At 42.6% G+C, this 19,240-nt stretch overlaps 1 protein-coding gene across 5 annotated transcripts in view; it reads right to left on the bottom strand.

Moving 5' to 3' along the window:
- Window positions 1-19,240, bottom strand: part of LOC134608803 (uncharacterized) — a 233,460-nt gene that overhangs the window by 181,481 nt on the left and 32,739 nt on the right. For all 5 annotated transcript variants that reach the window (XM_063451916.1, XM_063451914.1, XM_063451915.1 and 2 more), the window contains exons 7-13: window positions 16,488-16,624; window positions 13,443-13,565; window positions 11,218-11,263; window positions 4,500-4,586; window positions 4,109-4,154; window positions 2,719-2,746; window positions 756-815 (exon numbers count right to left, since the gene is read on the bottom strand). In XM_063451916.1, coding sequence (XP_063307986.1) covers window positions 756-815; window positions 2,719-2,746; window positions 4,109-4,154; window positions 4,500-4,586; window positions 11,218-11,263; window positions 13,443-13,565; window positions 16,488-16,624 — 527 coding nt within the window. The remainder of the gene's footprint in view (window positions 1-755; window positions 816-2,718; window positions 2,747-4,108; window positions 4,155-4,499; window positions 4,587-11,217; window positions 11,264-13,442; window positions 13,566-16,487; window positions 16,625-19,240) is intronic.

The following is a 19,240-nucleotide window of genomic DNA, read 5'->3' as shown; positions in this document are numbered from 1 at the left end:
GTTGAAACGTTGCATTGTATGCTTCAATAAATATGGCTTCCAAGTTTGTGCCCAGTCTATTTTTGCCACTATGCTAATTTTATCGACTTCTGAAATGGGGAAGCTCGACACGGTGTGAGTGTGCCTTTGTCTTTATACATATCCTTATAGTATTCATATGAAGTCGTTTGTGCTTATATTTACATTTTTGCTCTAAATGTTTTGGAAAATGTATGTATGTACATTTTTTAATTTTCTCTTTTCTCACTAATCACTAGTTTGGTGTATATTATTTGGAGTGCAGCATTTGGTTTTGTTTTATATTCCCATATGAAAACGGATTATCCTTGAAAGAGAAACGGTTACGGTCAATGTTTACTTATCCACTTCATTTAACAAACATATATGTTTGAAAGGTGTGAAAAATCGAATTAAAGTCGCTCCTTTACAACCTCCTCCAAAACTAGCTCTGCCCTTTGCACCTGCAAGTCATCATAAAGGATGCATACATATAATATGAGAAATTAAGCAATGTTTCCATTTGTACTCTTCATTTGCAATGCATTCCCTGACTTCGCCTGGTTTGTAATGTAATTTGCTAAATATTTTTTATACAGTTAAAAAGAAAACCAAGCATCACATGGAAACAGTTTAACACAAGTTATAGGTGATTTTCATTGTTCTATTCAATGGTGCAATTCCAGAGTAGTGAGAGTTTCCCTTTACATAAATTTAAAACAATAAAAGGACTGCTTAATAAATTAATGAGAAGTTACCAGGAAATCAAAGAGCTCCTCATTACATAAGAATTCGTCCAGATTACAGTTGCCAACACCCTAAAGAGAAAAAAGAAAGGACTATAAATAATGAATAATTACCGTATATACTCGAGTATAAGCCGAGTTTTTCAGCACATTTTTTGTGCTGAAAAACCCCAACTCGGCTTATACTCGAGTCAGAGTCTGTATTATGGCAATTTGCATTGCCATAATACAGACAGGGGGGAGAGGGGGGCTGTCAGAGCTGTAACTTACCTTCACAGCAGCTCGTGTCAGCTCCCTTCTCCTCCGCGCCGTCCGTTCAGCACCTCGGTCAGCTCCCAGTGTAAATCTCGCGAGAGCCGCGATACTTACACTGTGAGCTGACAGAAGAGCTGAATGGACGGCGCGGAGGAGAAGGGAGCTGACAGGAGCTGCTGTGAAGGTAAGTTACAGCTCTGACAGCCCCCCTTCCCCCCCCCCACTGAACTACCAATGACACTGGACCACCAGGGAAGGAGAGCCCCCCTCCCTGCCATGTATCAAGCAGGGAGGGGGGACGAAAAAATATATAATAATAATAAAATAAAAAATTATATTTTAAAAATAATATTTTAAATATATTTTAAAAATAATAATAAATTATAATAAATAATAATAAAATAAATAAAAAAAATTAAAAAAAAATAATCCAACAAAAAAAAAATATTACCATTATAATAATTAAAAAAATAATAATAAAAATGCCCACCCCCCACCAAGGCTCTGCAACACACTGCACTCATACACACACACACACACACACTCTGCACTCATACACACTCACTGCACTCACACACACACACACACACACTGCATTCATTATATACACACACTGTAAATAAATATTCAATTAATATAATTTTTTTAGGATCTAATTTTATTTAGAAATTTACCAGTAGCTGCTGCATTTCCCACCCTAGTCTTATACTCGAGTCAATAAGTTTTCCCAGTTTTTTTGGGTAAAATTAGGGGCCTCGGCTTATATTCGGGTCGGCTTATACTCGAGTATATACGGTACCTTATTTTTGTAATTCAATTTGGTATTAAAGAAACACTCACATCACCACCACCACAACCAACCCTAGTACCATTCCATCACAATGGGTTGGTGTTTGCCCCTCTATGGCATTTTTAAGATCTGGCAGCGTGATAGGACTTGTGAAATTCAAAGCTCAATAAGAATGTGAATAATAAATAAAAAATCTAAATGTACAGCAAAATTTGGTAAAAAATGGAGGTTAAATGGTTACCTGAAAAGACTCAAAATGCCCCAAGTTGTCTTCTTTTACAAATGGTATGCAATGATGATGGGAAAAGTGCAGTTTTGGGCTCCTACTTTTACATGTGCCCTCTAAATGACCCAGTAAAACTACAGAGATATTCTTGTACTTGTACTGGTAAATTCCTCATGTAGATGAAACGTGTAAATAAGAATAATTTTATATATATATATATATATATATATATATATATATATATATATATATATATATATATATATATTTTTTTTTTTTTATTTTTTTTTTTATTTTTTTTTATAAAATTGTGTAAAACTGATCTTTGTTAAATTCCCTGTGGTGGTCTAATTTCTACAAATTAATACTTCTGTAAAGTGGCTTTGGATTATATCACTGAACAGAAAATGCAATGTTTGTATTGCTGAGACTGCAGGTACACTCACTTTGCCCCAGAACCACTATACTTATTATAACAATTCAACTAAATATGATTGGCATTTATCTAGTGCCAACTTATTCCACAGCTCTTTGCAAAATTATATTTTTCATTTTACTTCAGTCCTACCAGTTCATGCTCTACACATTATTTGATCATGAAACAACCACTTTTATTCTTAGCATTAACCTACACTTTCAACAGATCGGTACAATTATTAAAACTTTAAAAGAACAAATAAATTTAACTATGCAACAATACTTACTTGAACACTGAACTGACCAGTATCTGCACTGCACAAAACAAAGAACAGAAAAGAAACCATTGTAATCCATGCTTTATCTTTATATAAACATTACCTTTAAAGTTTGATTTTACCATCAATGATATTGTGTCAGTGGGTGTCCAATTTGGCTGATGTAATAATAATGGTGTTTGTAAAGGATTTGTTAAGATATATAGGCCCTTGTGTCACAGCAAAAGTGGGCTAATTGATTTTAACCCTTCACTGCCAATTCCTAGTAAATTAAGGTATGGTAGCATAGTGTTTAAAGGTTATTGGGATTTTAAATAAGTGTATTTGATGTGCAGCAGCACACATGTATAGGGAGACAGTGGGAGGTTTTTACCGTATTTATCGGCGTATAACACGCACCTCATTTTCAGAAGGAAATTCCAGGAAATTTCCACCCCTCCCATAGTGTCCCCCCCCTTTCCATAGTATTCTCTCCCCCCCTCCCATAGTATTCTCCCCCCCCTCCCATAGTATTCTCCCCCCCCTCCCATAGTGTTCCCCCCCCTCATCCCATAGTGTCCCCCCCCCCTCATCCCATAGTGTTCCCCCCCCCTCATCCCATAGTGTTCCCCCCCCCTCATCCCATAGTGTTCCCCCCCCCTCATCCCATAGTGTTCCCCCCCCTCATCCCATAGTGTTCCCCCCCCTTCATCCCATAGTGTCCCCCCCCTCATCCCATAGTGTCCCCCCCCCTCATCCCATAGTGTTCCCCCCCCTCATCCCATAGTGTTCCCCCCCCCCTTCCATAGTATTCTTCCCCCCCCCCCCCTCCCATAGTGTGTCCCCCCCCTTTCTCCACCCCCCATAGTGTCCCCTAGTGCACTTTCCCTCTTGTCCCATATTTACTTACCTGTCTTGAAGCGTGGGCCGGCTTCACAGCGTGCACCGCGGTACTGGAACTTAAATTTCAGGTTCCGGTTTCCGGCGGGACTGAAAGGAAGTGTGCACACCTGAAATTTAAGTTCTAGTACCGCGGTGCGCGCTGTGAAGCCGGCCCACGCTTCAAGACAGGTAAGTAAATATGGGATATCGGCGTATAACATGCACCCATGATTTTCCCCCTATTTTCAGGGACAAAAAGTGCGTGTTATACGCCGATAAATACGGTAATTCCTTCGATTTCTCAGACTATGGAAAATGACCAGCTTTTTATCATGAGACTATCACAAACATCCTAAAGGTCTGGCTCGACACATGTATATGAAATATAATCAATCCACTTCTTACAAAAAAAAAAAGACAGCTATTCAAAATGACACACTGTTAGTTTCACAGTTATATATTTATATTCCATTTTAAATTTTGCATGTATATGGATTGTAAATGACAAAACAAAAATGTACTATGATTACAGGTTTACCTGGTTTGTGGGGTTTTTAGATTTGCTTCATGTGCCTTCTTTAATTCTAAAAAAAAAAATTATGAATAGATAGCAAAAAAAAACAAAAAACAAAGTATGTTAATAAAAATAACACCCAAGACAGAAATAACCAGTAAATCATCTTTCACAGTCTTATAATGCATCATCAATTTAAATGCAGAGCCCTGGAGACTTACAAGATAGATATTTATGTCACCTCTAATGCTTGGAAAAGAGCCCCCCAAACTGATCATAAAGTACGGTAAGCCATAAAGTCTCAACTTATTTGGAGAGACAAAACTTCAAAGTCAATTTATAGAATTACAAGTGGACAACTGGACATTTGTATTTTAAAATTCTAAATAGAATTCTAAAAAGAAGAGTAAATTACCTTGAAACGTTACTTTCTGTTTAGGGCTCTTCCCTTTCTGCTGACTCTTTTCTTTCTGGCAATCAATGTCAGGAGAGGCTCTTGGATCTAGGTATTCATAACAAAATAAGTCATTGTTGAGTACATTTTAATATTAAAATTTGACAAGTCAATGATTTGAAGACATACATTACTTCATTTTTTCATGACAGACATCATGGCTTAAATGGACTAAGCTCAGTTAAAGGGACACTAACCGCTTCATCTTATTGAAGTGGCCATAGTGTCTGGAGTTCCTGGCACCATCCATCACTTTGGGGTTAAATGTTTTTTAATGCCAAACAAGAGTATGAGGATGCCTTAGACTTAACAGCAATGGACAGCTGTGATTGGATGAGAGTTATAGCTGACTGCATTCAGCTTACCACAGTGCCATTGCGGGTATGAATTGTTATGGCTAGAAAGAACTAAGCTCTGCCTTAGCCATACCTACAGTGGAGGTGGGACTATGGAAGCCAGAGACTCTCATTGAATGTTAAAATGATTTAAAGTGAATTAACATAGAATGGAGAGACAGCAGCATGAAATCCTACACGAGCGCGAGGGCCCTAGCACAGTGACTACCACTACAAGCACATTCTCAATTTTATCCCCATGACACTTAACGCTCCCAGAAAATGATGCCTTCTACTGAGGGAACTAAAGCGCCTAAATCCCGATATAGCATTCATCCAAGAAACCCACTTACCCCAGACAACGCATGTTACCATTAAAAGATCACATATTCACGAATACTCTAGAAGCTAGGGCACTTAGGAAGCATAACGGAGTGGCTATTCTCATCCACAAGAGATGCCCACTTTGGTTATCTAGGATGGTCTTAGACACGGATGGCAGATACCTGTTGGTGACTGGTCATATTCATTCCCAGACACTCCATCTTGTTACCGCATACGCCCCAAACACGCCTATTGCCAGATACTGGGCTAAAATTAGCTACGCTTCTAGAACCCCTACCGCACGGAATAATAAAACTATGGGGAGACTTAAATGTAGTCTTGTGTAAAACTGCCGACAGGAGCACTCGTTCAGGGCTTCAACGCTCTCAGGGCCTGGGCGGCCAGGATAAACTTCTCCACCATTGCATACGGCGCACAGGGTTCATTGACGCTTAGAGGGCACAACACCCTGATTCACGAGACTTCACCTTTTATTCAGCGCCCCATAATACGTACTCTATAATTGATAACTTCCTGGTCAATGGGGGCGGAGCCTGGACTGCAAGCAGGCAACTCGTGCATCGCATGAGCTCCTGCTGTCAACGCTGATTACCCGGTGATATCCTGGGCTAGCAACTTGGAGATCTCTACCCGAGGTGACTCCCACGCTGGTGGCACCTTGCTCTACCTTTGGATACTTTAATCAACGCCCTGAGTCACCGAGAATGTCGGTGGCAGGTTGAGGCCTACTGGAGTCAGAACGGGGGAGAGACGGCAGATTTCCTCCAGCTGTATCAAGCCACTCTAAAAACGACTCTCCTACCCCCCTCCCCCCGGACCGGCGAGGGATATCCCGGTTCCCCCCTGGAGAGAAGTCAGCTACATCAGCGTTACCTTTCTATTTCACTGAGCAGACCTCGCAGTGCATCCAAACATCCCAAGATGGCAGACGCCGTCTGCACAATCGCACATGGCACGACTGCAACCAAGAGGGCACTCAGCGACACGTATGCCTACTCCCTGTGGCGGCTGGATCAAATCTTCCAGAACTTTAAGCTCAAGATACAAGCCCGTCGGCAGGACACAACTACCCACAGATCAGTGCTGCAGAAGGGAAACAGGTGGACAGGACACCCAAGCACGGTGACGCCTCCTCAGAGCATAAGAACCAAAACTAAGCTCCCATGATGTCCTTACCGCTCACCCAGGCAAAGAGCCACCAGAGGCACGACCTCCAAGCATCGTCCACGCGGGTAGAGAACAGCATACCAACAGAGAAGATTACTCCCTACCTTCGCCCCCCCACCCCCTATGATGGGGAAAGACTTGGTCCCTCGACGAACCCAAGTCTGTGGTATACAGATGCTGGCCGTCATGCTGGCCTGGGGCCGAGGAGGCACCCTGCTCAAGAGTACCACTGGCCCGAGCGACGCAGCAGCCTGCCATCTAGAGGAATCGGCTAAGCTAGCTTTTGGGACGGACACCTGAACGCATCCTCTCCTTGATAACTAGAGAAGCAATTTAGCGTTTTACATGCCATGCACCATGCCTTGTGTATTATGCCAAGTCTTGATTTGCATTTCATTTCTTTTACTTTTCACTACACTGCCTATTATCGCTGCAGGAAAGCACACTATTGATACTGCACCCCCTGGGGAAAATTAACAGTAATCCGAAACGATAAACTGCCTAGCACTAACGCATAAACAGACTACTTACCATGTCTAGCGTTCACACTTTATAAGCTCTACCTAACTGACGCAAGTACCCGTATACTGTTTAAACATTTATATTTCAATTAATTTGTCTAGGCCTTCTTGAAGGATAGCTAACTACCATACGCTCTCTCAACCTGGACCTGAATAGCGTGTTATAAACTACATTTAAAAAACACAAAATGTGCAAGAAATCTGTATGCAATGTCAGAAAATGTATGTTGTAAATTGGTTTGCTCCGCTGTCGTGGCACAGCGAACTTGCTTTTTTCACTAATTGCACAATAAAATAAAGATTGACCAAAAAATAAATAAACTTCCTGGTCAATGACATGGGAATGACCAAAGTAACTAGAACCAAGATAGGCTCGATCACGTGGTCGGACCACGCAGACGTGACTATACACTTTGATAAAAGCGTTTTCGGCACCGTGGACTTGGTGATTAAATACCTCCTTGCTCAAGTATAAGGATGCCACAGATGTTATCCGCATCAAACGGACAGATTACTTTTGGATGAATCTAACACCGAATGACTCAGCCGCAACAGTTTGGGCAGCGCACAAGGGGGTGGTGCGCAGAACCCTTGTCAAAATTGCAACACGCAAGAAAAAAATAAAAAAAATAAAAATCTGTTTTTAACGGCACTTTTTGAATCTCTTCGTAAATTAGAACAACAACATAAAACTGACCCCGTAGTCCAGCTGGCGACAGAACTGCCAGCAGTACGGCATTCAAATATCTCTTGATCGAAGACATGGCTCGATCGCTCCAGTGGTCCCGAAGGACTTTCTATAAACAGTCCAATAAAATGGACACACTCCTAGCCCGGGCCCCACGGCCCAGGCAACAATGCTCCCATATCACGACAATAAGAGCCAAATACGGTACTCTTAAAACCTCCCCTGACGACATAGCACAAGTATTCACAGAATACTTCAAAGCCCTATACAATCACTCCCCCGACCACAGCCCGACGGCAGACTCCGAGACTGATCATACGAAGATTTGCTAATTTCTCACTAATCTTAACCTACCGAAACTACCCCATTACGCCAGTGTGACCCTAGGGGCAATAACTTTATTGAAAAGCGGTAAGGCCCCAGGCCCGGACGGATTCAAGGGAGGATATTATAAAAGTGTTCTGCAAAGAGCTGACCCCACACCTAACAACTCTGTTTAACGATCTAATGACCAGGGGCGCCCACGACAGGGTTATGTCTCTTGCCAACATTATCCTTTTACCCAAATCGGGTAAAGACAATCTAAGGCCTGAGGCATACAGGCCTATATCCCTGATTAACCACGATGCAAAGATTTTAGCAAAAATTCTAGCAGAGAGAGTTAATCCATATCTGGGTTGCTTGATCAATGCAGACTAAGTGGGCTTCATCCCAGGGCGACAGTTTTTTGAAAACACATGGCAGAACATTGACTTACTCCGGAAACTGGCACAGAATAGGACCCCATTCCTAATTTTATCAATAGATGCTGAAAAAACATTTGATTGCGTGAGGTGGCCCTGTATGTTTGAAGTATGACGACACCTGAACTTCCCGGATGCTTTCCTCACTACAGTGCAAGCAATGTATACCACTGTCACAGCACAAATAAAACTCGCAGGCTCTTGTTGCAATACCTTCTCCTTGAGCAACGGTACCAGACTGGGCTGTCCTCTCTCCCCATTACTTTTTGTCATGACCCTGGAACCCTTTCTACAGGCGATACGAGAACACCCCTTGATTACGGGAGTACAAGTAGGCGACCAACACTTTTCAGTTTCTGGATACACGGACGATATCCTATTGACACTTACCAATCCCACAGAGTCCATGCGAGTACTGGTCCCGCCGCTGGCGGAGTATGGCTCTATATCAGGGTATAAGGTCAACATGGGCAAATCTAGCGCACTCCCATTGGGCCTGACACGTACTATATCCAAATCGCACACAAACACATCAAATATTTGGGGATTAACCTCCCCTCGGATCCAGCACACCTCTACCAACTCAATTATATAGTAGTGATGAAAACAATTCTAGCAGACATGGAAAAGTGGATGGGCAAACCCATTTCGTGAATCGCCCGTATCCACTCGATCAAAATGAACATCAGTCCCCGTATTTTATTTTTGTTCCAAGCTGTGCCTCTTCATATCTTGAAAAAAGACCAAGCACCCTTACAGATGGCAACTGACAGGTTTGTCTGGAAAAATAAAAGACACAGGGTAGCCCACAAAACATCTTGTACAGACCCAAGACGGCTTAGGCCTACACTTTTATTATTTAGCAATGCAATTAGCTTGAATAGCTTCATGGCACACAGCCACAAGGAAATTAGATGGGTGGACCTAGATACCCTGATGATGGGCATTGACCCACCCCAATTTTACATCTGGACAACCAGGGAACAAAGGGCACTAATACACACTAATTGCTCGACCGGGTCTGGGGTATGGGCTCATGTATACTTCATCACCTATGATGCCCATACTTTGGAATCGTTTTTTTTTTTACCTGGCATGCGAGCCAGAGATTTTAAAGGACTCAAATATGCAGGGCTCCAATGAATTCACCAACTATACCCTGGGGATTCGGTTGCTCCCTTCAATGTCCTCCAATCTAGAACCACGTTAACACTGGCAGATTTCTTTAGGTATATACAGGTCAGGGATTTTGTCACTCAGCCACAGATTAAACAGGTAGCTCACACTCCACTGACTTTTTACGAGCGACTCTGCAACACTGAAACCTATTAGAAAGGACTTATCACCACACCTGGGCCCTAACACCACAGACTGGGGTAGATTAGACTATATGGACAAATGGGAGGTAGAACTAGGGGAAGTCCTCAAAGGAATAGAATGGCAGAAAATCCTCTATCTGCGTGGCCCTCCAAGAACAGTCTTATAAAACTATGTTCAGTTAGTATACCCCTCCTGTTAAACTATACCGAATGAATTCTGGAAAAACACTAGTCTCCCAAATCCTACACAATCAACTAGACCAGGATCCATAGGTATTCTTACTTTCTAGACCTATAGATGGTTGGACTAAAGCAGAAAAAGCACAACTTCACAAAATTACACTGGCAGGCAGACAAGCTTTTGCTCAAACCTGGATTTGACCCAGGCTACCCCCCCATAGATATGGTACTTACCAAACTGAAAGATAATTATCTCATGGATAAACTGACAGCGCAAGTCAGGGGGGGGACCACAAAGACATGGGAACCCTGGGAGGAATACACTGATCCAGATTAGCACAGCGGGCTCGCGGGGGAGATCTCCGGGGTATTAGGGCAAGCTTTGCTGATGAAGGGTTTCCTTCTGCCCACCTTCTGGCTCCCCTCGACATTCTAAACCTCCCGTCCTACCCTCTTCTCTCCTTTTGTATTCTATCTCAATCTCCCCGCAAGAAGAACCTTTTACGCAAAACACACCCTTAGAGAGTGGACTCATACACATCCTAGCAATAACAGATAAGTTGACAGTCTCAGATATGCCTAACTCGCTGATCTCTAGTGCACTGCCTACGCTTACTCACCGAATTTGCACACTAGTGCATGTGAGTATGTGTATATCACACAAAGATTTCTTAATACTTTAATGCCAATTGCTGCGCCATATTAAGATGCCGAGAGTCCAAACTAGTCTCAACCTCCAATAGAACAGCAGCACCTCTGCACCGTCATGTAATAAGGGGATGTTGAGATCACATTATGCTTTACTATAGACTTCCCACTGTCTGAGGCCTAATTCGATAATAGGAATTATAAAAAATGTAAAAAAACCTACGGATTAGGGGCAAAGGGATGGTAGAAAAACACGGCAATACAAAAGAGCATGTTGCCTGCCTGCAACACACATCAACTGTCTCTACACAGCAAATGTAACACTGTGCAATATAAGATATTGACATGTTTTTCTTAAACACCTGTTGTACAAAAAGGTATCTATGTTATCCGTCTTTTCACCTGATTGCTCATTCACAAATAAAGAATTAAAAAAAAATAACATGAAATCACATTGAATACATGATGCAATTAGAAGTACAGAATTTGTATTTTGTAGCTACCTGGTTCTTTCCCAAATATGCTATGCATTTCAAAACTTCATACAACGCTGAGTGGGAAAAAAAAATAAAGAGTACTACAAAATAATAAATGCAGGGAACAGGCACCACAAAGTGGTGTTCACAGAACATCACCAAACTAAACAAGCTAAAGGGAAAATAGCCTTTATAAAACACTACCACAGTAGGGGTGAGTAACAGTAAGTAGGAGACTTTTACCATCCTATGATTACCTTTGGAGTATTTATCAGATGCAGGAACATAGGATCCCAGAAGGACCTGAATCAAAAAGAAACGGGTTACTAATGAGGCCTTACGATTGAAATCAAGACTAATTTTAATAATTAAATAAGCTAAAAATGTGTGTTCATCTTCGCTGCTTGGTGTTAGAATAGCAAGGGTACAGGACATTATTTGTAGGCCTTATTTGTAGGCCTCAAATGCTTGTCATTATTATTTCCCCATAGGAATAAGATTTTACAAATCACCTACCTAAAAACTGACCTGCAAAGACTTTTAAAAGGTATTTTTTCTGCCAACAGTAAGATCAAATCATTGAGCAATACCAAATCAGAACAGGGATTTACCAAAATCAGGTGAGATTATTAAAGGACCACTATAGTGCCAGGATTAACCCTCAGTATAAACATAGCAGTTTCTCTGAAACTGCTATGTTTGTAAAAAAAAAAAAAAAAAAAAAGTGGTCTGGGTGCCAATAGTGGTCCTTTAATGTGCTTCTAGGTTAAATTCCAGTTAAAGTGCCTATAAGTAGGTTTATAATAATTATGTGAGGTTTACAAAAGCTGTACTAGTTTACACACCACGCCTAGGATGCAATTTCTTCTTGTTGACTACCAAACAAGATCAGATGTGTCTTCAGCAGATTTGGCCCACTGCCCTACAGTGGCTATTTTTTGTGGATGGTTTTAAAATTAATATTCCAAGTATCATAACCTCTACAGTCTGCTATAGTAGTCATGGATAGGTCTTGGTACCCTCCCAGAGAAAATGGACAAAGCGAAAACAGGAGATGCAGGAATGTAGTGGTTTTGGTGTTTGGAATGTTAAAGGATCACAATAGAGTCAGGAAAGCAAAGCGCTTTTCCGGACACTATAGTGCCCTGAGAGTGCCCCCACCATCAGAGTCCCCCTCCCGTGGCGCTGAAGGGGTTAAAAACCCCTCAGCTACTTACTTTAATCCAGAACCGGGCTCCCTCGGCTCTGGTGACCTCTCCTCCCCCTCCGACGTCAGCAGAGCCGAATGCGCATGTGCGGCAAGTGCCGCGCGTGCATTCAAAGTGTCCATAGGAAATCATTTCTCAATGCTTTCCTATGGACGCTCTGCGCGATGGATAAGAAGATGCGCCTCTAGTGGCTGTCAGGAAGACATCCACTAGAGGTTGGATTAACCCCAAATGTAAACATATCAGTTTCACTGAAACTGCTATGTTTGCATCTGAAGGGTTAAAACCTGAGGGACCTGGCACCCAGACCACTTCATTGAGCTGAAGTGGTCTGGGTGACTATAGTGTCCCTTTAATTGAAACAATACATTCACTCCTCACAAATATCAAACCCAGATCTACTGCCAGAATATAAAATATTAGGCGTTCTTCCCTCATTCTGTGACAAAAGAACCTTCTTTTTTACTCTTTCAAAGAGAAAAAAAAAAAAATACAAATGTGAAGGTATCTCAATATTTTATCTTGCCTGATTTTTTTTTTTTACAGACATCCAGTTACATAGAATGTGACGGCAGATAAGAACCATTCGACCCATCTAGTCTGCCCAATTTTCTAAATACTTTCATTAGTCCCTGGCCTTATCTTATAGTTAGGATAGCCTTATGCCTATCCCACGCATGCTTAAACTCCTTTACTGTGTTAACCTCTACCTCTAACCTCAGCTGGACAGCTATTCCATGCATCCACTACCCTCTCAGTAAAATAATACTTCCTGATATTATTTTTAAACCTTTGCCCCTCTAATTTAAGACTATATCCCCTTGTTGTGGTAGTTTTTCTTCTTTTAAATATAGTCTCCTCATTTACTGTGTTGATTCCCTTTATGTATTTAAATGTTTCTATCATATCCCCCCTGTCTCGTCTTTCCTCCAAGCTATACAATTTACTACCAGTTGTGGTAGTAAAAAAGTTCAATACTAAAAATGTTCAGGTTCTATTTTGCCATCTTTGAGAGTAATGCAGACTGAACATAGTATGGCCCTAAGGATGGTTGAAAATGCAAAGGCAAATTGTAGGTTGTGTGCTGTGATCCAAAATGGCTTAATTGAGACACATCCCAGTACGAAAAGGGCTATAATTTTACTTCTATGTAAATATTTTACTATATTTTCTTTTATCTCTAAACACAGTCTTTTTTGTAGAATAGATATATTGTGACTGTCACAACATAAGGCAAATAGGATAATAGTTTTCCAATCTACAAAAAATATTACAGTTATGTTTTTCCTTCCAAATTCGTTTTCAACAGCAGTGCAGGCATCTACTAATTTCTTGATTTTAGCAGGGTTTTTGGCACGAAATGAGATAGGGATATCCATGCCAGGATGATGTTTACTCTAAGAAGAAAAAGACAAAAAAAAAAATAATAAAAAATATAAGATTAGTTTAAGACAACTGAAACATAATATAACATATTAAATCAGCTCTCACAAAAAAAAATATTGAACATACTACTATGACAGAGAAAAAACGGGTCGCAAGAGTATTCTGAGAACGGACAGCAGCTGAAATAGCCTGCCCTTCGGTGGGTCCCCGCTCAGAACTCAAGCTGGTTATAGCTCATCTTGTGCCATTACAGAGAGAACATATCTGAAGCATATCAGACTGGTCCCACCCATACGGGCAGTCCAAATCCGAAATGCCAGCAAGTTCTCTCTGCACGAGAGATACAGCAACCCCAGACGATCGTTTCAGCCTTGTTAGGCATCATCGGTGAGGCATAGCTGATATCTCTCTAGGCACCGGTTGCTGTGTCTCTCGTGCAGAGGGAACTTGCTGGCATTTTGGATCTGGACTGCCCGTATGGGTGGGACCAGTCTGATATGTTTCAGAGAAGTTCTCTCTGTAATGGCACAAGATGAGCAAAAAACAGCTTGAGAACTGAGCGGTGACCGACCGAAGGGCAGGCTATTTCAGTTGCTGCCCGTTCTCAGTATTCTCTTGCGACCCATTTTTTACTCTCCACAAGTTTAAGGGATAATCCAGACGTGGACCCCTTGCTCACGGTGCCTAGGGAGATATCAGCTATGCCTCACTGATGATGCCTTACAAGGCTGAAACGATCGTCTGGGGTTTCTGTGTCTCTCGTGCAGAGGGAACTTGCTGGCATTTTGGATCTGGACTGCCCGTATGGGTGGGACCAGTCTGATATGTTTCAGAGAAGTTCTCTCTGTAATGGCACAAGATGAGCAAAAAACAGCTTGAGAACTGAGCGGTGACCGACCGAAGGGCAGGCTATTTCAGTTGCTGCCCGTTCTCAGTATTCTCTTGCGACCCATTTTTTATACTACTATGACAGTTTGAAATGAAATGTCTCATCTCTTTGTGTTCTACATCTAAACTTGGTTGAGTCTTGTGCAAATTATTATTTAATTTATTTATTTTTAACTTTATTTTTGCAGTGCTTAGAGTTACAAGCAAGCTTGTACAGCCACAACAGCAGGTACAAGTTGATGAGTTATACAGAGTAAACAGTATTGTGGCAATTAGTAACAGCACAATTTTTAGTTATCAGATTCAGGCAAGATATATATGTCTAAAACAGTGGCTTAAGCTAAGCGGATATATATTAAAGGCAGGGTAGACATAATAGGTTATATGAGGAACGTATGCAGATGAGACATAGGTGCAACACACAGGATTAGCATTAGGCTGGCTGTTCAAACTGACTGTGGGCTCATTTCCAAGACTAATAGGCAAGATTAAATGAGTTAGGCTTCATAATATAGCGTAATCTGGCATGTTTTGACCGCTGGATGGATATTACGGACCTTAGCATGCATGGGGACGGGGGTGGGGGGGAGCAGTAATCATGTCTGACCCACGTTATCCCTTTTGAGACTATCGCTTATTACACACATTCACTATCATGCGGTGTGCAGAGCAATCGTGAGAGAATGGTAGGTAGTTAAAAAACATGCTAGATAAGGAGCAGTGCTATACAGACCACTGTGTCTCGCTTTTATTTAGTGGATATTGCAATGCACAACTGGGTAGTAAAAAAACAAACAAGGGTAACTAAGGGGTTTGCAGTACAACAGCAAAAAGGACAAATAAGTCCTGTAGGCATTGACAGGCCCGTGGTTTGTCGGATGCAGGTTGGCGGTCATGAAAAAAATGGGGGCTCACTATTCGTTAGTCACTTGGCTGCTGTTATGCGTTGTGAAGTTCAGCAGGGAAGGCACGTCAGCCAATGCCCTTTCTTGAGACAGGGTTCCCAGGTGCTGTAGGTGGGTATCGCTTCCAGGCGTGCTGGAGGAACTGCCTGCCCGGACTCTGTGTTGCCATCGGCTTGTGAGACCTTGCGTTATCCAGGAGAGGCCCCTGTGCCTCCGAGGGGGCAGAGTGAGGAGGGGGATGATCCCGTCGCTTCTCACCTGCATGATTGTTTGGTTGTCTCCTCCGCCGGGCATGTATGTGTCGAGCATGTCAGGGATTCCCACTCCAGGTACCGCAGCTCTTCCTGGGTACCAGAGTGTTCGTTCGCCATGCAGGGCGGCTTAGTTTCCAGAGTTCCTTCAGGGATTCCTGCGAGGGGTGAGTAAGGGTTTGAGTGCTCCTCTGTAAGCCTGTAAGGCCCTGGGTTCGTTCTGCTCATTGCCGCAGTTGCTCCCAGAATGCCTCACATATCCTGTCGAAGGCTGCCATAAAGCCGAGATTAAGACTGATGACCTATCTCATCCAGCCTCTACAGGGTCCCTTCCAGCAGGCCTCGTGTTTGGGAGGCATTTGGTGTGTCCACTATTTTGGCTGGTGTTGCAGGGTAGGCTGCGGAGTTCAGGTCTCTTGTGGGTTGTTGTATACCCTCTTAATGGGAAGCATTAGCCGGTGGGCAGGTGCCGTGATGACCCCCAATGGCGGGGGGAAGGGGGAGGGGAGACAGGAGCCCTTTCCACCCCTATGTGTCCCCGCAATGCGGGCCACAGAAAGACCGGCCGTATCTCCTCAGCTGCACCCACGTGCAGGCCCCAAAGAAGCTCCAGGTTACGACCACCTGTCGAGTGGTGAGATGCCTTAAAAGGTGTCTCTCGTGAGAGTATAGTGATTCTAGCAGAGTCAGAGTTTGTTTTCTCAGGTTAAAAATTCTTTTGATTTTTCCCTGGCAGGAGCTCACTCCGTGCGCGACTTGTCTGCATGGCGGGTCAGGCCCAACCTGCCCCGCAAATGTATTTTTTTTAAGTTTACTTTACACGAAAAACAGTTTTGGGAACATGGTAAAGATTAGCTATAACTAAACTTTATTTTTTATTATTACTTACCAAATATGAAATTCTGTGTTTTGCTCCAACAATATGCATGAACATGCTTGAAAGTCCACTCTGCATGTTGCACAATCGGCATTCATACTTACTGGGACCATCTTCAAATGGTTGGTACTCATAAATATATTCAAGCCCTGTAAGAGAGGACATACAATATTGTAGTGAATTTTAACACGATGTACTCAGGGTGGTTGAAGTCACAGAAACAAACTTGCTTGCACTAGGTATTGAAGATATATTTCTCTGTTGAGCAATCACAATCCTAACTGGTTAAAGGCAATTCTGTGGAGTCAGCGTTGAAAGAGATTATTGGACTACGGTACTGGATGGAGTCTGTAAAAATGTAATGACTCCAATTAAATGTGCCATATATTCTGGTGTACAAGTCAACCACAAACGATATTCGCAGGATTACTCGACCCCCAAAACAATGTGCAGCTTTGGGTCGAGGGTAGGTCGGAGGACTTGTACTTTTACGATTTGAGCCTAGGAAGAAGTAGTCAAGAAGAAAAACCCCTGTTTTGGGCCTAACAAGCATCAGATTTCCTGCCGCCCCGCCTCCCCCTTTGAAACAGAGGGGGTTATCCCGGTCCCCCATAGAGCAAGCTGATTATTTCTTGGAGAGGTGAATTGCATAAAGCAAGAACCTGAGCCTATTACAAGATGTCCTTACACCTGTATGGGTCACAACTTGTCTTAACCCACAACCAACTGATATCCTGATTAGGTCTGACTGTATTGGTGAGTAGTTTTAGGCTGGGCTGGCTCAGCGACCAATCCAAGTACAGCTAACAATTTATCCCTTGGAGGAGACTAGATGTCAAGGCCGAGGTAAGCCCCGGCGAGCTGTTGGGAAAGCAGCCATTTTCCACATTTGTGCGCTCCCCGGGCTTGTTCCCTTTGCACTACCCACATAAGCGGAAGACTGACAGTAGGATCTGACAAACATGCCAAGGTCTGCTTCCTAGGTCCCTCTATGACTCCACTGCAGGGATGGACTCAAGCAAATACCGCGACTGGGTTGAGGGTGATATGATGCAAGCTCATTTAAACTGGAAGAAAGAAGAAGATTTAGTCTAAAAAAAAAGGAAAGTTTTTTGCTGTAAGAACAAGAAGGATGCGGAATTCTCTGCCTGAAGAAGTGGTTTTATCAGAGTCTGTACAGATGTTTAACCCCTTAAGGACCAAACTTCTGGAATAAAAGGGAATCATGACATGTCACACGTCATGTATCCTTAAGGGGTTAAACATGCATACTTGCAAAAACATAATATTCAATAGTATAATTTTTAAACTGTAGGGTAAAAGCTTCTTGATCCAAGGATAAATCTGACTGCCATCTGGGGTCAAGAAGGAATTTTTTTCCTAGTTTGTTGTAAAATTGTAAGTGCTTCAAGTTTTTTTTGCGCCTTCTTTTGGATCAACAGCAAAAAAAAAAAAAAAGTGTGGAAGGCTGAACTTGATAGACACATGTCTCTTTTCAGCCATAGAACGATGTAACTATGTATTCACAGGCCTGGGGCTGACATGAAGATTGCTCCGAGTTCTGTTGTTGGCACGGTCAGCTGGACTTTGCAGGGGTGGAATACCCTTACTTAGCATTGGCATAGATTGATTGATTATAGTCTGTGCCATGTTGGGACCGCTCACAGCCATTACTATATAAATTGATGCCTTAAAATTATGATGTTGGAAGTGACAAAGAAGTATGAGAAGGGTGAAAGCAAAGCGTATAAAATCGATAAAGCATTAAGCCCACGCCTTATTTTCTCCTCATCTATTTATCAACAAACTTTATGTTCTGTGTATTAGTCGACCTCTAGTTTTTGGAAGATTCTTTTTTCTTACCCTTAAAATGTCAATTTATAAGCCAACATACATAGTAAATAGTAATATGGTAATTAGAATATAATTTTATATAAGATAAGGGTGTTTTTGTGTAGCAACTCTACAGCCCTGGTTAGAGGAACACTCCAGAGTTCTAAATAAATACATTTATTTTTATTAGGTTAGATAGATCCCACCTTCCCAAGGGCTTGTAATCCAACACTGATGAGCACCCTCACCACTGCTCTTCTCCAACTCCAGGATTTCATCAGTGCAATTTAATATCTCAGCCAATCCAATGCTCCTCTTACAGAAGCACTTGGATGCAGGAATTGCCACACTTTGCATACAAAATGCTTCTAGTAGAGAATCTGCTGCCATTTTGGATCTTGGCTGCCCTTGTGTGTGGGAACAATCTGATATATGACTGATTAAGGTTTTCTCTGTAACGGCATAAAGTAAACCCACAAAAGGGCAAGCTACTTAAACTGTAGTCTGCTCTCCCCCCTTGACCTTTGAGGGATCTACATTATCACTGTTCCCAGACCTCACACGCGCAACCCTCGCCTGGAGGAAAACCCTGCAACCGCTTCTACAACAGCTGCGCAACAACGGAGTACCTTACCGCTGGGGCACACCGAGGGCGATCTTATTCACCCACCAAGGGACGGCCTATAGAGCACACACCTATCTCGAACTGGACGCTCTCCTGCTTAAAATGGGCCTCGACACCCACACAGGCAAAGGACCTACGGGACTCTCCCGCCTGAACCCAGCGGGGATAGCAGAGTTCGTCCCACGCCGAAATCAACGGCCCACACCCGCGCAAGACCCAGCGTGAGCCAGGAGACACCCGCAGAACACCCCTCTGCCACCTTCACGAACTGGCTCCAGTTTTGATCCACAAAACCACCTGATGCCTC

This window comes from Pelobates fuscus, chromosome 4 (assembly GCF_036172605.1).
Source record: "Pelobates fuscus isolate aPelFus1 chromosome 4, aPelFus1.pri, whole genome shotgun sequence".
In the NCBI taxonomy this organism is placed as follows: domain Eukaryota; kingdom Metazoa; phylum Chordata; class Amphibia; order Anura; family Pelobatidae; genus Pelobates; species Pelobates fuscus.
The sequence above is the reverse complement of the archived record's forward strand: the minus strand, read 5'-3'. Positions and strand labels throughout refer to the sequence as shown.